The sequence below is a fragment of the Ips typographus genome, linkage group LG8 (genome assembly GCF_016097725.1).
Source record: "Ips typographus isolate SLU linkage group LG8, UJ_Ityp_2.0, whole genome shotgun sequence".
NCBI lineage: Eukaryota > Metazoa > Arthropoda > Insecta > Coleoptera > Curculionidae > Ips > Ips typographus.
This window is the reverse complement of record NC_138429.1, coordinates 5,668,253-5,687,380: the sequence shown is the minus strand read 5'-3', so window position 1 is coordinate 5,687,380 and position 19,128 is coordinate 5,668,253. Positions and strand designations below refer to the sequence as shown.

At 34.0% G+C, this 19,128-nt stretch overlaps 1 protein-coding gene and 1 non-coding gene across 5 annotated transcripts in view; one reads left to right on the top strand and one right to left on the bottom strand.

The window, feature by feature from the left end:
* The window catches only part of phtm (cytochrome P450 enzyme phantom), a 55,187-nt gene that overhangs the window by 12,114 nt on the left and 23,945 nt on the right, over positions 1-19,128 (bottom strand). The window contains exons 1-2 of one of the 4 annotated variants that reach the window (XM_081985146.1): positions 13,213-13,301; positions 1,408-1,714 (exon numbers count right to left, since the gene is read on the bottom strand). In XM_081985146.1, the coding sequence (XP_081841272.1) occupies positions 1,408-1,714 (307 nt within the window). In that variant the 5' untranslated portion in view covers positions 13,213-13,301. Of the gene's footprint in view, positions 1-1,407; positions 1,715-1,769; positions 2,135-13,212; positions 13,302-19,128 lie in introns of those variants that run through there. The other 3 variants (XM_081985144.1, XM_081985147.1, XM_081985145.1) reach the window with 3 other exon arrangements.
* Positions 10,861-10,933, top strand: TRNAV-CAC (transfer RNA valine (anticodon CAC)). The gene has a single exon. It is a non-coding gene; the product is annotated as a tRNA-Val (tRNA).

The following is a 19,128-nucleotide window of genomic DNA, read 5'->3' as shown; positions in this document are numbered from 1 at the left end:
TATGACGTTGTAGAGGAGCAAAAGTGGCAATGGTAAAGTGTCTTTGGTTTTCAGTTATCTTATCAAATAAATTAGTAAAAAAAATAAAAACTAATTTCCAATTTTTTTTCGGATATCTCCGGAAGTACTAAGACAGCGGCATTTTAATCGACTCCTAACTGCTCAAATTTGCCTTAATTACTTCCTTGTACCTCTTCAAATAACCGAGTTTTCCATGGTGAGGCTCGTAAAACGGGCACCCTATATAGGATGTTTTTGGTCTGTTGCACTTTTTGGTAGATCCTGTATATTTTTAGGACTCTGAATCGGTAATTTTGTACATACCAATGTAAACTAGCAGACATCAAGTGTGATACGCATATAAAAAGCAGAAAATTGTGGTGCACAGTTGAGTAACAAATTGAAACTCTCTAAAGATAATAAAAAAATGCAAATCATCGTCCTGAAGTAATTCCTTGACTTAATTTTCAGACGATTAAACTTACTGATGTTAAGCAAAAATCTTGAAGCGCCAGCCAACCTTTAGAACGAAATTACAATAGAGCAAAGAACTTTCGGAGGTCGGCTGGGAGTGACGCAACTTTTCTCGAAAACAACGCAGTACCTGCCTCACGTGATTTTCTGGTAGTGCAAGGTCGGATTCACGCGATACTGGTGTGCCTTCTTGATTTACGATCCCCTGATAAGTGCCAACAACCTATTCTACCTTACCATTCCAGTACTAAATAACGCGAAAATTGCTAAAACAGTGCTGTTGACATAAAAATCAACAGATTCTGATGGCCTATATTATCAAAGACCTTGGGATAAACCCACGACCCTGTCCGGACATACAGTTTGATAAATGCAATAATAAGTTCCTAATGATGTAATTTAAATTTCTTAAATGCGCAAAATGTTGTTTACTTGATTATCCTGTTGAAAGGCTTAATTAACAAAATAGTCTTACAACAAAGCGTTTCACGTCCAAAGTAGGTAAACATTTTTCAGAGATGGACAAAAACGATTTCACCTTGATACACAAACTGAAATTAATAACACAAAAAAGAAAATGTAAACCGTAACAATGACCTGAAAATGAGCCAAATCGTGACGGGCCTATCGCGAAGGATATCCCTACCAGGTAACCCAACAAACAATGCATCTTTCTTCAGCAATTGTACCTTAAAAATATACAATTGGTGTGGGCGTTACAGACTTTGCCACAAATTAGAGAGTTTCTTAAATGCCACGTTACAATAACATTTCTCTTCAAGAGTCAAATGACTGGGCAATAACCTCCTGTTTTTTCTAGACTTGTCTAGAAAAAAGAAGAGTTCAATCAACCCTGAAGGGCAACGCACCCAGAAACGCATTATTAGATGCTGAAGGGCGTCCCAAGTTCGGGTCTTTACCCTGATTACTTACCGTATCCATGCATTATACCATGGGTTAAGTATAATGGGGCCCTTCCTGTCGTTGCATCTTTGGCGAAAAGGTTTCGTATTACCTTCACATCACTTATCACAACTGTCAAAACACTTCCTAAAGATAACGAGTAGATTGGTCCGTACTTTTTGGATAGTTCAGTGAAAGTTTGATGTGGAGCTTTGGCATTGATCCAAGGTAGGAAACCCAATATGGGCAAACCCCAAGGTCCTGGAGGAAGATTCTTTGACTTCCAGTAGGCATAGGCTATTAGCAACACTACAATCGTTATGAAGACAATGAACATCTGAAATTGAGATACTATCTGTTAATTGACCGTGAAACTTGACAAATCACACTACCTTAATTATCATTACTACATGGGAATATGCACTAACGAGTATTGAAACTGCATAGAAATCACTTTTCTAAATTGCTGAAGTGGTCAAAATAAAAATGGCCAAATTATGCATTTTATTTCCCAACAAATACAACACAGACGCCCACACGTTGATTTTTTCTGTAGAATTAAAATTCCGTAGACATTTGTATGGTCAATAGCCGACGAAAAGGGTTGATATACGTCTGCCGCACTTGACCAGTCCAATGATCCCTTCTAGACCCATGCAATGCTATTTAAATGGCAACGAACTCTTGGAATGGTACTGACCGCTGAGACGATTTTAATTCATTTACCTCGGCAAGTAACCTTTAAAATATAAAAATCGAAACGATCACAATGACCTTTTAGTCAATCGTACCGCGAATTCTAAGAACTACAGAATATTTAAGGATAATAAGAACATTTTATTAAAACGTCGGCATAATTAAATGTGTGTGTTTATGACGATGTTGATTACCATATTTTGTTTTATTAATAGTAATTATTAGTTTTATAAATGTGACTTTTATGTGAATTAGATAGACCTTGTGGTCAACAATTCTTAGCTTTCAAATAGACATTGTAAAGGATGAACTTTGGATTTTTGGGAATATGGAGTATGGACACTTACAACATAATAGTAATTTCTTCCAGTTTTGATATAAAGTGAGGTTTGTGATCAGTCTTGACAGACTTTAAATTTTTAATAAAAGTGATATTTTAGTATTTTTCCAAGGACACTAACGACCATAACCAGACAGACCATTAGTCAAAACTAAGACGACAAGGGGCAACGGCCCTCCCAGCGAAAGAAAGGTCGACTCCATCGTTATCGGAAGGATGGCACACGGTGGCAGTGAAATCAGAGGGTCAGTGCACCAAGTCGCGCCACGGCCGCAAGAAAGTGCTTTTCTGAGCGCGGAATCTGGGGCGGCGACCCACTTGGGGCCCACGAATTGGGTCACGCGACGCCGCCGACGTAGGCGACATCGCTGTAGGTGAGTTCAAGGTTCAATGGAGTCAAGGGCGCTCCAGGTCAATCAACACATTTCAGTTCTTGTTTGTGGGTTGTATGCAAATTTTACTTAGTTCTGGAATCGTTTTCAGAGTTCTGAGTTGGTTAAATGGCTCTAAAGACTACAGTCAAGGACAAAATCGCTGGTAAAACCAACTTGGAATGAGAAAATGACTGTTTTAAGGACATTTTTGGAATCCTCATTAAATTTCCTATCCAATAACCTCAAAAAAACACTACAAAATTTGATACAGTTAGGGAGAAATGCGGTGTCAAAGTTTGAAATGCCAGAAACAAGTTTGAAAGGACAGTCATGAACAAAATCGCCTCTAAAACTCACTTGCAGTGAGAAATGGACTGTTTTAAGCACATTTCTGGAATCCGCTTTAAATTTTCTATCAAACAACCTGAAAAAACACTACAATATTTGGTACAGTCAGAGAGAAAAGCGGTGTCAAAGTTTGAACTGTCAGAAAACACAGTTTGAAAAGACAGTTAAGCACAAAATCGCCAGTGAAACTTACTAGGAGTGAGAAAATGACTGTTTTAAGCACATATTTGGAATCCTCATTAAATTTTCTATCGAACAACCTGAAGAAACACTACAATATTTGGTACAGTCAGAGAGAAAAGCGGTGTCAAAGTTTGAACTGCCAGAAACACAGTTTGAAGGGACAGTCATGAACAAAATCGCCTCTAAAACTCGCTTGCAGTAAGAAATGGACTGTTTTAAGCACATTTTTAGAATCCGCTTTAAATTTTCTATCGAACAACCTGAAAAAACACTACAATATTTGGTACAGTCAGAGAGAAAAGCGGTGTCAATGTTTGAACTGTCAGAAAACACAGTTGGAAAAGACAGTTAAGCACAAAATAGCCAGTGAAACTTACTAGGAGTGAGAAAATGACTGTTTTAAGCACATATTTGGAATCCTCATTAAATTTCCTATCGAACAACCTGAAGAAACACTACAATATTTGGTACAGTCAAAGAGAAAAGCGGTGTCAAAGTTTGAACTGCCAGAAACACAGTTTGAAGGGACAGTCATGAACAAAATCGTCTCTAAAACTCACTTGCAGTGAGAAATGGACAGTTTTAAGCACATTTTTAGAATCCGCTTTAAATTTTCTATCGAACAACCTGAAAAAACACTACAATATTTGGTACAGTCAGAGAGAAAAGCGGTGTCAAAGTTTGAACTGCCAGAAACACAGTTTGAAGGGACAGTCATGAACAAAATCGCCTCTAAAACTCACTTGCAGTAAGAAATGGATTGTTTTAAGCACATTTTTAGAATCCGCTTTAAATTTCCTATCGAAAAACCTGAAGAAACACTACAATATTTGGTACAGTCAGAGAGAAAAGCGGTGTCAAAGTTTGAACTGTCAGAAACACAGTTTGAAAAGACAGTTAAGCACAAAATCGCCAGTGAAACCTACTAGGAGTGAGAAAATGACTGTTTTAAGCACATTTTTGGATTCCTCATTAAATTTCCTATCGAACAACCTGAAGAAGCACTACAATATTTGGTACAGTCAGAGAGAAAAGCGGTGTCAAAGTTTGAACTGCCAGAAACACAGTTTGAAGGGACAGTCATGAACAAAATCGCCTCTAAAACTCACTTGCAGTAAGAAATGGATTGTTTTAAGCACATTTTTAGAATCCGTTTAAATTTCCTATCGAAAAACCTGAAGAAACACTACAATATTTGGTACAGTCAGAGAGAAAAGCGGTGTCAAAGTTTGAACTGTCAGAAACACAGTTTGAAAAGACAGTTAAGCACAAAATCGCCAGTGAAACCTACTAGGAGTGAGAAAATGACTGTTTTAAGCACATTTTTGGATTCCTCATTAAATTTCCTATCGAACAACCTGAAGAAGCACTACAATATTTGGTACAGTCAGAGAGAAAAGCGGTGTCAAAGTTTGAACTGCCAGAAACACAGTTTGAAAGGACAGTCATGAACAAAATCGGCTCTAAAACTCACTTGCAGTGAGAAATGGACTGTTTTAAGCACATTTTTAGAATCCGTATTAAATTTCCTATCGAACAACCTGAAAAAACACTACAATGTTTGGTACAGTCAGAGAGAAAAGCGGTGTCAAAGTTTGAACTGTCAGAAAACACAGTTGGAAAAGACAGTTAAGCACAAAATAGCCAGTGAAACTTACTAGGAGTGAGAAAATGACTGTTTTAAGCACATATTTGGAATCCTCATTAAATTTCCTATCGAACAACCTGAAGAAACACTACAATATTTGGTACAGTCAGAGAGAAAAGCGGTGTCAAAAATTGAACTGCTCTTGAAAGAAGATTCTAGGACAGAATCAATGGTAAAACCCACTTGGAGTAAAAAAATAACCGTTTTAAGCACATTTTTGGAATCCTCATTAAATGCCCTATTCAATTATTTTTAAAAAACAATACAATATTTGGTACAGTCAAAGAGAAAAGCGGTGTCAAAGTTTGAACTGTCAGAAAACACAGTTGGAAAAGACAGTTAAGCACAAAATAGCCAGTAAAACTTACTAGGAGTGAGAAAATTACTGTTTTAAGCACATATTTGGAATCCTCATTAAATTTCCTATCGAACAACCTGAAGAAACACTACAATATTTGGTACAGTCAAAGAGAAAAGCGGTGTCAAAGTTTGAACTGCCAGAAACACAGTTTGAAGGGACAGTCATGAACAAAATCGCCTCTAAAACTCACTGGCAGTGAGAAATGGACAGTTTTAAGCACATTTTTAGAATCCGCTTTAAATTTTCTATCGAACAACCTGAGAAAACACTACAATATTTGGTACAGTCAGAGAGAAAAGCGGTGTCAAAGTTTGAACTGTCAGAAAACACAGTTTGAAAGGACAGTCATGAACAAAATCGGCTCTAAAACTCACTTGCAGTGAGAAATGGACTGTTTTAAGCACATTTTTAGAATCCGTATTAAATTTCCTATCGAACAACCTGAAAAAACACTACAATGTTTGGTACAGTCAGAGAGAAAAGCGGTGTCAAAGTTTGAACTGTCAGAAAACACAGTTTGAAAAGACAGTTAAGCACAAAATCGCCAGTGAAACTTACTAGGAGTGAGAAAATGACTGTTTTAAGCACATTTTTGGATTCCTCATTAAATTTCCTATCGAACAACCTGAAGAAACACTACAATACTTGGCATAGTCAGCGAAAAAAGCGGTGTCAAAGTTTCAACTGTCGGAAACACAGTTTGAAAAGACAGTTAAGCACAAAATGGCCAGCGAAACTTACTTGGAGTCAGAAGAAGACTGTTTTAAACACATTTTTGGAATCCTCATTAAATTTCCTACAGTCAGGAAGAAAAGCGGTATCAAGGTTTGATTCTTTTAATCTATTTGCATCCTCAATCAAATCCAGGATTGAGAAGGCAAGATCAAATTTGGTTAGAATGAAAAACATTTTTACAGAAAGAAACGTCTCACTACCACTAAAAATTAATTTGATAAAATGCTACTTATTCACAATGTTGCTATATGGAATAGAAACATGGATCATGACAGAACAACTTATGAAAAAGATGTCGGCCTTTGAAATGTGGATATATCGGCGAATTCTCCGAATATCCTGGAAGAATCACGTCATGAACGAAGAAGTACTCAGAAGAATCAGCAAACTGCAAGAAGTCACATTCATGGTAAAGAAAAAGAAACTGGAATACTTTGGTCATCTGTTGAGACACGACAAATATGGTATTCAGCAGCTTATTCTTCAGGGATAAAGTGGACGGTAGAAGGGATCCGGGTAGCAGAAGAAACTCTTGGATGCAAAATCTAAGGAAGTGGTTTGGCCTGTCATCTATCCAATTGTTTAGACAAGCCGCGAATAAAGTTCTAATCGCCATATTAAAAGCCAACGTCCAAAAGGGATAAGGCAATTGAAGAAGAAGAATCTAGTTTTAAAAACGTATCACATATTGTATAGTCCAGTTTCCTTAAAGTGTCTATCTATACCCATTTTTTTTACATTTCACCTTCTTTATGTCAATCTGACATGTATCCAGATGACACTATATTATCCCAATGACAACACATTTTTGAAATCTTTCTTGCACTTTGTCTCCAACTTAATCAGATCTGCAAAGCTGAATTGTATGATACCTATATAGTATATGAATACTGTATGATACCCTGTTCTGATGAACGTATTTTGTAAGAAATACGTGGGTGAAAACATAGAAGTCTAAAGGTTTGCTAAAACAATTCAAATTTGGCTTGATGGTTAAGAATCATTATGTATTTGGTCACTTTGAAAAAATATCATCATCCTCGAACAATTTTCTTAACTGTATCAACGTTTAATAATAACCAAAAATGTAATCGTTTAATATTGGGTCAGTGAAGACGAAAAGGAATGTAACATTTTCTATTTCACTTTTACACACGACTCACTTAGAAGATAATTGCATCTACAAAAGAGAGAGAAGCACCAAAACGACAATGACTGCCACACGAAAGTGCAGTGCCTTGGTACAATGGCACCGGAACCACAATGATAATTTCTGTGGGAAAATGGGTCGTAACACACATTCACTAACTAAATAGTAATGTCTAACTGTCTCGGATTTCACCTGATTATAGATAGCGAATCTCATAAAAAAATCGATCGCGGAAAAGTGCTCCACATCGACCGTTTTCTTCTTCGAATTAAAAATAAACAATTCTTTTTCACTTTCGGAGATGTTCACTTCTGTAATTAGTGATTAACTGCATAGCTGAATGAAATGGAAAATGTAAATTGTGCAAACGGTGCTCAATGAAATGTTCACTTTTATGGATATGCACTTTCCTTTTAAATTCACGCTTGTAGGTTACTAGAAAATTGGAAGTTAAGTAAACTCAGCCAACTGTTGATTTAAGAACAGCAGTACACCAAACGAAGAGGTGTTGATAAATATGCAATGACGATCCATTTTTTTTACACGTCCGAATGTAGGCGTGAGTTTGAATACCACCAAGGGTGAAATATTCGCACAAATAAATAATGTCTGTCAGGGTTACAACGATAAAATTAAGCATATGTGGGTCAGCAATATAAACACGCGAGTTATGCCGATTAAAAAGTAGGTTAATCTCAATTAAAAAGCCATTATCTCGTGGAAATTATTTTCGAATCAATTACTCTCTGCCATTCCATAAAAAAATACGCACTACATGAACCACAAGTTATTGATCTTCATCAGTTTACCAAGTACTGCTGACTTACGCATTTTTAAACTTTGATAAATGATCTGCAAGAACTATCAATATTTATAATAATATATGAATGTGAGGAACTCAACCAGCATAATATAATGTAGATTCTTATTGATATATAAAGTATATCTGCAAATATATGGATATTTTTTGTCTATTAGAATCTCAAATTTAAGAATAATAACCAACAAAATAATACATTCATTTATTCTTTTTGAAAACTCTACTCACTCCAAGCCCGAAAATAGTATTGAAAAACTACATTGTTATTGACCAATAAACGATAAGACATTACCTTGTACAGAAGGGCGAAGCAATAAGTTTGTCCTGTTGTCAATTTTTGTGTATTGCTATCTAACTAAAGTAATAATGGTAAAAACATGGACAGTAATTCGATCACAATCCGAATTAAGTAAAAGGATAATATTATATTATAATATCAGTATGAAAAATAAAATAAAATAAATTAATAAAATCAGCTAGAGCAGGTTGCTTTTAAAATATAAAATAACTTTGATAACTAAACTCAATAAATCTGAATAATGGGCATACATTTATCGTGACTAAAAGCTGTGCTAAAAGTAAAATTGGAAAAGTAAAATTCAGTGTGACAGGAAAATTTATCAATTTAACCAGTAAATTCCAATTTGACCAGTAAATGTATGGGTCTTTTCATTATTTTCCTGTCATGGCTGTTCGGTCAATATTGTCAAAATAAAATCCTGAAAAATAAAGACTGAATTTAGCTGGTTTGATTTGTTATTTATTATTTTAGAGGTTTTGGTTTACCAGTAATAAAATAAATAAAGTTTTCTTTAAAAAAATAATTTTTTTGACAAAGTAATTCTTGTATCGAATGAGTTCCAATCTTATAACCGTTTTATGAACAAAAGTAGCCATTTCTAAAAAATGGCATTTTCAGTTTTTTGTCACTTTTCTTTATTAACTCGTTTAAATTATGACAAATAATAGGTTTTTGAAATAAAAAAAATTATGCTAATCTATAAATATGGTTATTTAATTTTTTAAACAATTTGTAATTTAGCAGTAATTTACTGACAATTGTCAAAATAACTGTTATATAAATATCAGGAACACGTCTTGTTTCGAAAACTGTGTGAAACTGTAATTCTTGCAAGTTGTGGGCAAATTTTGACAGTTTTGATATCACGTGACTTTTGGAGAATAACTTAGCTAGGCAGTCACCTGATGATCAGTGTCAGAAATCTCAGAAACACGTTTTGTATCGAATAAGAAAACTAAACTTAGAATAAAAAAATAACTGTTTTAAGCACATTTTTGGAATCCTCATGAAGTTTACTATTCAATAGCATAAAAAAACACTACAAAATTTGGTACAGTTAGGGAGAAAAGCGGTGTCAAAGTTTGAACTGCCAGAAACACAGTTTGAAGACAGTCAGAGACAATATGGCCTGTAAAATCCACTTGAAGTGAAAAGATAACCTTTTTAAGCATATTTTTGAAATCCTTATTGAATTTCTTATTCAATAACCTGAAAAAACACTACACAATTTGGTACAGTCAGGAAGAAAAGCGGTGTCAAAATTTGAACTGCCTTTGAAAGAACATTCAAGGACAAATCACTGGTAAAACCCACTTGGAGTGAGAAAATTACTGTTTTAAGCACATTTTTGGATACTTTATTAAATTTCCAATCCAATAACATAAACAAACTACAAGATTTGGTACAGTCAGCGAGAAAAATGATGTCAAAGTTTGTACTGCCAGAAACACAGTTTGAAAGGACAGTCAGGGACAAAATCGCCTGTAAAACCCACTTGGAGTGAGAAAATGACTGTTCTAAGAACATGTTTGGAATCCTCATTAAATTTTCGATCCAATAACTTAAAAAACCACTACAAAATTTGGTACAGTCAGGAAAAAAAGTGGTGTCAAAATTTCAACTGACAGACACACAGTTTGAAAGGACAGTCAGGGACAAAATTGCCTGTAAAACCCACTTGGAGTGAGAAAATGACTCTTTTAAGCACATTTTTGAAATCCTTATTAAATTTCTTATCCAATAACCTTTGAACTGCCAGAAACACAGTATTTGTAATTTACCAGTAATTTACTGAAACTTTCAAATTTTTGTTTGTGGTTATATGACGTATTTAATATTGACATTTGGTATCATGTCAAATTGTCAATGTTGTCACATCACAGACACAACCCGCAATGTCTTTGCATCACGTTAACATATTGCAAAACTGGTGTATTGACTCATTGTTCCAATGACATTTGACAGAACAATAGAATACAATAAGTACACTAGTTTTACTAGTTTTGCATTGACTTGCCATTGGAAAACACGAGTATTGACTCAACTGACGGGTAAAAATGACATTTGACACTTGACAAATGACGGTAAACGAAGATTTAGGAAAGTGCTTAACTTTAAAATTAGATTTACCCTGATAAAGTCAAAATAAAAGTGTCGCAGCGTTGTTTGTTTAAATATAAAAGCAAGCTTAATTTAAGCGACTTTTTTTAATCGTTCTGTCACATTCAAAACGTTGGCAAAGCTGATCAAAAAATTAATAAAAACAAATGCATATATAAAAAAAGAAAAAAAAACATGTCAATGGTCAAAATTAAGTGGTAATATTACTATAAAAACTAAACCTTAAAAATCTAATAAAACATAACTTAAACTTGGTTTAAAACATGACGGTGGAAATGGAGGTTAGTAGTATAAATGCTTAATTCAACTACCAAATACGGTCACATTGAATTGAATCACTCTGTATATACAGAGAAATAACAAAATGAACCGAGGGCAATCCGGTTAACCAGATTGAAGCATACAAGTTTTCGTAGTGTAGTGGTTATCACGTGTGCTTCACACGCACAAGGTCCCCGGTTCGATCCCGGGCGGAAACAGTGCTTTTTTTAATTTTTTTTTTATTATTTATTTAATAAAAGTGTAACGTTTTACATTGTTTTCATTAATAAGTACAAAAAACATTCAAATACTTAGTTATAAGCAAAAAAAATATGTTCTAAATGAGTTCCACGAACTAGTCTAATTTATTGTGAAACAGTTTACTTATTACTTACTTTTTTTATTGTTTGTATAAGAGACCTTGTCATTAATACAAAAAATTGCCACTAAAAACTAATTTATAAAAGAAATTTTGTTAGTATTAACCTTTCAAAATGAGAGTGTTTATAAAAATCAGAAAATCTAACCTAATTTTTTATTTAAATTGATAGTAAAAGAATATAATTTTAATTTTTACTTAGAACTTTTATAAAAGGAAGTAAGTAAGGAATTTTTGTGCTCTTTGTGACACCCTCTGGAGAGAAAAACTGAGAATTAAAAACAGTTGTAAAGATTTTTTTTCTTTATTCCCTCTGATATCTCAATGATTAAAGAAAATACAGAGTTTCGAAGAAAATGTGGATATTGATATTATTTTTCCACACCTGCTTCAGAGGTAATCAATCTATTGCCATGGTTTCCAAATCGAATTTGCTATACATCATTGGTTATTGTCAAGAACATTCATCATTTTGATTCTTAAAAATCCAACATGAGTGATATGGCTTCTACTGATCTGGAGAAGGCTGTAGCGTTGATTGAAATTGGTACAAGTTACACAAATGGACATGTTAGGAAAAATCTAATATATATCGTAATGTAAGAGGTTGAAGACAAACGCGAGAGTATCTGAGGAGACGAGGTCACATCAGGAGAGATAACATATTCATAGCCTTGCAAACATTATTGAATAGGCAGTACAGCAACTAAGAAGCGAACTGGAAGAAGAAGTGCTTGAACCATTAGCAGACGATTTGAAGGCCTATAGAACAAAGAAAGCTCCATTAGTCCAGCGACGTCATCGTGTGGCCAGCACGAAAATAGGGAAAATGATCAGTGGGCCAATGTTTTGTTCACAGATGAGAGTCGATTTTGTGTTAATTCCATCGAGGACAGGGTAAGGTTATAACGCCGCCGAGGAGAACAAGATGAATGTGTGTCTCCTATGGTGGAGGCTTGGTGATGGTCTGGGGTGGAATATGCTTAAGGGCACAAACAGAGTTTGTGGTTGTTAATGGAGCTTTAAATGCAGATGGATACATTCGAGATGCTCTGCAAGAGCATGTCGTACCATTCGCCCCCCATATCGGAGAAAACTTTTTGCTAATGCACGACAATGCCCGCCCTCAGAAGGCTCGTTGTGTCTACGACTTTTGGAATGTCGTTGGAATTAGAGCAATGGTGTGGCCGGCATGTTCTCCAGACATTAATCCGATTGAACATGTCTGGGACATGTTAGGTAGACGATTAAGGTCTATAACTCCTTAAACAAGTAGCAGCTGCTCTGGTTGAGATTTGGGACAATCTGCCTCAAGACATGATTGATAATGTTATCAGAAGCAAGAGGAGAATGGCGCGTGGAGGACACACGCGTTACTAAAACAATTTTGAAAATGTTTATGCTGTACAGGTTCTTATATGCTTGGTGTTTTGAATCTTTAACTACTTACGTATGGTTCGTTAATTTATTTTTGTGATTATTTTGACCAGTTCACCTTTAAACACCCTCCGGTTTATTATAAAGCACAAATTGGACCAGTCCTAAAGATGAAGTGTGAAGGAAGCATTAAAAAATTACATTTTACCAAATGCAAAAAGGGACTTTTTAATTACCCCTGTATACCCCTGATAGGTAAAAGTGTGACGTGACCAATATTTAACTTAAAGTAAAAATTTCTCAGAGAAACGAAATGAATTTTATATCCAATTCGAGTGTCGACGTTGGTGAAATTAAGATACGTATCCACTCTTTTCTTCGAAAGCCTGTATTTTTTCTAATAATTCTAAAAAAGTTGTAGAGACCAAGGGGTGTAAATCTAAAAGTAGTGTAAATCTTACCATCTTTTTTGTTACCGTGTAATTATTATGGAAGAAGAAACCGTTGATTCATTACGATTACAAGATCACCACTGATTGTATCTGTCGCATTTGTTAACTTCTTCTACCTGAGAAGACAAGAAAAATATCAAACCCTTGTCAAGTTTACTCAGTAGATTGTTTCCATGGCAACAACGATATTGGCTTAAACCTTCGAACACTCTCTGTTGCTTTGCCCACTAATTGGTTTAGAAATCAAGTGCAAATGTAATTTTTAAGTTTATTCGTTTGCATTACTTACGTTGACTTCCTTGAAATGCACGAAGGGTAAATATCCGAAGAAACAACGACACCAAACGGCATTCTTAAGCTATTGAACCCTCGCAAGGTTCTACGACCGTTAGAGATTCAATGATATGTCCCATGCTGGGTAAAAAGTTCAAAACCCTTTTATATTGCCTCTATTTTTAGACCTCACAATTCTCATATGAACCATGTTGCCAAATTTGGTAACTGAAATGTACAGTATGATAATTTATGGCAAAGGCCTTTTTTCCTCATGGAGTTGCGAGTCAAAACCTGAAACGTTTAGAAACGATTTTTGTTAAAAATAAATTTCACAACACCGCACTTTTTTCAATCAAAAATACTAGTGGAAAACCACCACGCAGACGAGCCAGTGTACCTGCAGGTATGCAGGCACACCATCTCCGGTAGTCAAAAGATCAATGCACCCCCATTAAGACTTCACTGAGAAGAATCATAATTTAAGGTTTAAGAAGAAAGTGCAAATACTTTTTCCTTAAAACTTCTTGAACTCTCCTTGCACAATTTTTGAGTGATATCTTTGCAGACAACTTGACGCTTGCACTGCATTTACTTAACCAAAAGCGAAGCAAATAAACACGTCGTTTTTCAGCCTACTAAATATTTAATTTACTGAAAGTTTCTCTCCTCTTTAATATGATTATGTTATGGCAAGGTTCTTTTCTAAGGAAGAGTTTATTTTAGCAAGTGGACTTGACACCATTTAAGATCATTTCACTGTACACAAAACGATCTCTTTATTAAACTACATGACTGACCTGAATTACTACTGATTAACTTACCTTTTAAGGGAAATGCTTATACGTTTCTGTTAAATCGTATCATCTTTTTTGTAAATTAATATTCATAAAAGCTTATTAGTACGTTTCATTAATAAAGTTTTGATCGTAAACTGTAAAGGATGGCTAGTGGATATTTGCATAGCATAAGTTCAGGTGATCTCATTATAAAATTTGTTTGAAACATTTTCAAGCAATAGTATTTCACAGAAATGCAAATTCAATTCAGTTAGGTGTTAAAAAATTAACTAAGAGCAACAAACTCTACAGAATGTAAGTTGTACCATAAAATCATTAACCTCTAATTGGGTTGGGTTAATATACCCAAAGATTTTTTTTTCGATCGTCTCGAAAACGCTGTTTAAGTGGTTGTCCTTAGATTTTCATAAAAAAAGTGAGGCAATTCACCTACCGGTAACTGAACTTTATTCACTATACGGTGCAGGTTTCAGGAGATCATTGGTACCAGATAGATTTGTTGCATGGTTGCCAAATCATACAGTTCTTAATATGAAAAAATTCTTTTTGTAAGATTTCGTATTCTGATTATACATTATTACAGAAGATGACAGGAATTAAGTATTTACTACAAAGCAACTTTGGAGTAGCTCTTCTAATTTTCCAGACAAAACCACAATTTCTAAACTTAAAAAATCACATTTGGAACAAAATAAATAGCAACAAAAAGGAAACAATATTGATGCTTACCTACAACTTGAATCACGTGATAAGTTTTAGATATCGTCTGTTCACGATCTTTTTGGATGCATATATGACAATTTTTCTTCCAATTTCTTAGCCCTGTTACCAACTAATAACCGAAATTTTAATTTTAAAGCCAAATTTATAAGGTCTTATTCTGTTAATTGGGTTATTTCAAAGACAGAAAGCACTGATTTCATTTATAACATGATTTTTGACTTTGCTCACAAATTTCTTTTTTCATTCCATCGTTTATTATGTTTTCTGCTTCTACTCTCTCATAGTAATGATAATTATTATTGTTTTCTTAAATGTGGCAACAAGAGTTAAGTATGCTTACGTCCTGTATGGAAAGTTGTAATTTACAGGAGAAATATTAAGTCAAAATATGGTTTTCAAGTCAGTTTTCAAGGTTTTAAAGTTAAAATTTGGTTTCCTAATCAGTTTTAAGGCTGTAAGTGTGATAGTTCACTTAGAAATCTTGAAAACTGACTCAAAATACAAATTTTAGGTCAATTTTCATTGATATAAGGTGAATCTAAAGTTTTCAAAGCAAAATTTGAAGTGTCCAAATCAAAATTTGGTTTCTAAGGCAGTTTTCAAGGTTTTGAATTCAAAATTTGGTTTCCTAATCAATTTTCTAACTGTAAGTGTGATAGTTCACTTGAAAATCATGAAAACTGACTCAAAATACAAATTATAGGTCAATTTCCATTGATACAAAGTGAATGTAAAGTTTTCGAAGCAACATTTGAAGTGTCCAAGTCAAAATATGGTTTCTAAGGCAGTTTTCAAGCTTTTGAAGTCAAAATTTGGTTTCCTAATCAGTTTTCAGGCTGTAAGTGTGATAGTTCACTTAGAAATCTTGAAAACTGACTCAAAATACAAATTTTAGGTCAATTTTCATTGATATAAGGTGAATCTAAAGTTTTCAAAGCAACATTTGAAGTGTCCAAATCAAAATTTGGTTTCTAAGGCAGTTTTCAAGGTTTTGAATTCAAAATTTGGTTTCCTAATCAATTTTCTGACTGTAAGTGTGATAGTTCACTTGAAAATCATGAAAACTGACTCAAAATACAAATTATAGGTCAATTTCCATTGATACAAAGTGAATTTAAAGTTTTCGAAGCAACATTTGAAGTGTCCAAGTCAAAATATGGTTTCTAAGGCAGTTTTCAAGCTTTTGAAGTCAAAATTTGGTTTCCTAATCAGTTTTCAGGCTGTAAGTGTGATAGTTCACTTAAAAATAATGAAAACTGGCTCAAAATACAAATTTTAAGTCAATTTCCATTGATACAAAGTGAATTTAAAGTTTTCGAAGCAACATTTGAAGTGTCCAAGTTAAAATTTGGTTTCCTAATCAATTTTCAGGCTGTAAGTGTGACAGTTCACTTGAAAATCATGAAAACTGACTCAAAATACAAATTATAGGTCAATTTCCATTGATACAAAGTGAATTTAAAGTTTTCGAAGCAACATTTGAAGTGTCCAAGTCAAAATATGGTTTCTAAGGCAGTTTTCAAGCTTTTGAAGTCAAAATTTGGTTTCCTAATCAGTTTTCAGGCTGTAAGTGTGATAGTTCACTTGAAAATAATGAAAACTGACTCAAAATACAAATTTTAAGTCAATTTCCATTGATACAAAGTGAATTTAAAGTTTTCGAAGCAACATTTGAAGTGTCCAAGTTAAAATTTGGTTTCTAAGGCAGTTTTCAAGGATTTTAAGTCAAAATTTGGTTTCCTAATCAATTTTCAGGCTGTAAGTGTGATAGTTCACTTGAAAATCATAAAAACTGACTCAAAATACAAATTTTAAGTCAATTTCCATTGATACAAAGTGAATTTAAAGTTTTCGAAGCAACATTTGAAGTGTCCAAATCAAAATATGGTTTCTAAGGCAGTTTTCAAGGATTTTAAGTCAAAATTTGTTTTCCTAATCAATTTTCAGGCTGTAAGTGTGATAGTTCACTTGAAAATAATGAAAACTGACTCAAAATACAAATTTTAAGTCAATTTCCATTGATACAAAGTGAATTTAAAGTTTTCGAAGCAACATTTGAAGTGTCCAAGTCAAAATTTGGTTTCAAAGGCAGTTTTCAAGGTTTTAAAGTCAAAATTTAGTTTGCTAATGATGATGCAGTCTTCTCTGGGGAATGAAGTTTGGCTGGATGTTTTTAAGCAAGAGGCCATTGAAACTCTCGATCAGAACAGATGAGATCTTCTGGAGAAGAAAATCTTTACGTTAACCAATATTTCTGAAGACTTTCCTTGAACAGAGAGATTTAAGTAACAAAAGCGTTGATTTCTCCTTAGCCTACATGACAGGGAATAGTTGAAGTAAGTTTTTTTTTAAAAGTTGATACTATGTTGATGATCATGGATCAGAAATCTACAATCAACTGCTGTGAGTGAATTCTCTTATGAGAATTAAGGTTTCTCAAGAAGATATTAAAGAAGTTTTAGTACATTCCCTAAGTCTAGAGCAATATAATAATTGATTTAGGAATGATTGAAAAGTGTAGAAAATAGAGCAGAAATAGAGCTGGCAATATTGATTCCTGAACAAATTCTACTTCTTTGGATATGTTATGTATTCTGAGATGCTTCAACAAAATAACATGTATTTCATATCAATAAATAATGGCATTGAAACCATTTTTCAATTTGTGTATTAAAGAAGCGTTTTTAGCGACAGACAATTATGGGAGCCACGATAAAACCAAAACAAGACTTAATAGGATGATACGTCGGGACGTTTGACCCAAAGGCCAATGATTCCAAGATAATTTTTTCGTTATATTTTTTGTATTCGGTGCAAATAAAGATGTTAATGTGTTTTTCTAAGACTGGCACCTTCAGATTGTGGGGTAAATAACTTGTTATCAGCGAGGCAATTCCCAATTAGTGAGTAATAATCACGGTCCACTGAAGGGCAGTTTGCAGTTCATTGAGCTTGTTAATTTTTACAAATGATATTCCTTGAGGCCATTAAGATAATAATTATATGCACTTAGTTACTAAAGCAAAATCCAAAATTTTAATTGTAGTAATATTGTCAAAAGTATTGACGACTGTAAAAAGATCATATTAACCCAAATCGGATTATTTTCAGTTATTTCATCAACTTTTTAAAACAAATCATAACGGAGTTTGCTACTTTGTTTATTTACTATTTGGCTGACAAAAGATGGGAAATATAGGATTCACAGTAAGAGAAATCCTAGATTGAGCGTTTCTAATGAAACGTTCAATAACCAAACAGCATGACTTTAATCAGACAACTTCCTGAAAACGGTAGTTAATAGAAATTCGTCTTAAAATCCTGAATTTCATGTCAACCACAAGCTATTATAACGTTTCATCAGTGACAGGGTATCAATAATTAGCGTGAGTTCATTATGTGGTTAATTCTAGGACAAAGAAACGTACGAACATAATAATAGCTTTTAATATCAAAATGGCAATCGACAATAAATAAAATTTTACTATCGCATCCGTGACTATGCTAATGACCACAACAAACATTTCACTGTCAGGGTTCTTTAACACCGCTTATATTTTCACCTAGTGCACTAGATTCTGGCCAGAAATGGGACGGCCATTGCTTTACCTCCCACACTATTCAAACCGGTCGATAACCTCCCTTTCTTACTTTTACTCGACGGTTAGGTTAATTAAGGAAAATTGGCTGATGCGAATTGATTCGAGTACATCTCGAATTTTTTCAGTTGCGGTGACAATCTTTTGGGAATCCACGCGTAAGGTCGCTAACCGAGAAGTCAAAATTACATCGAGGAAGACCAATTTCATTTCCTAGTTAGTTAACTTCACTTATATAATGTCTTATATGGACGTTTTTCCACTTTCTAGCTAGGTATTAACCGCAAGAGTTATTGAGATAACTTATGAAAGTTAAGGGATTCCCAAATTGATGGAAAAAACATAGTTGATTGTCTGATGGGTGGGACGTTTCTATCAGATTCAAGTGGAAAACTGAATGATAGATTGGAAACTAAAGCAAAACTCTAAATATTGGCATATCAATATATTCAATTGTTGATGACAATCGGATCAACTGTTGATGGAACTGAATTCCATGGACCATTGCATACCAATCCAGACTACATTTTTAGGGCAATTATAATAGGGTTTTTAAGTTTCAAGAGACAGGAGAATAGTCTGACTATTTAACGTTTTAAAAATACTTAAGTAATCGCAAAAGATAATTTCCTAAATAAATTTGTTTCTTTCAAATGCAGTAATGAGAAACTATTAGATAAGTAAATAAAACGAGAGAATTTTGGAACAATTTTTACAGTGAGGACACATTATAAGTATATGAATCTCTAGTGTTGCCTACACTTTAGTGTAATTAGAGTTAGGTTGCTTTACAAACATTAATTGTAAAAG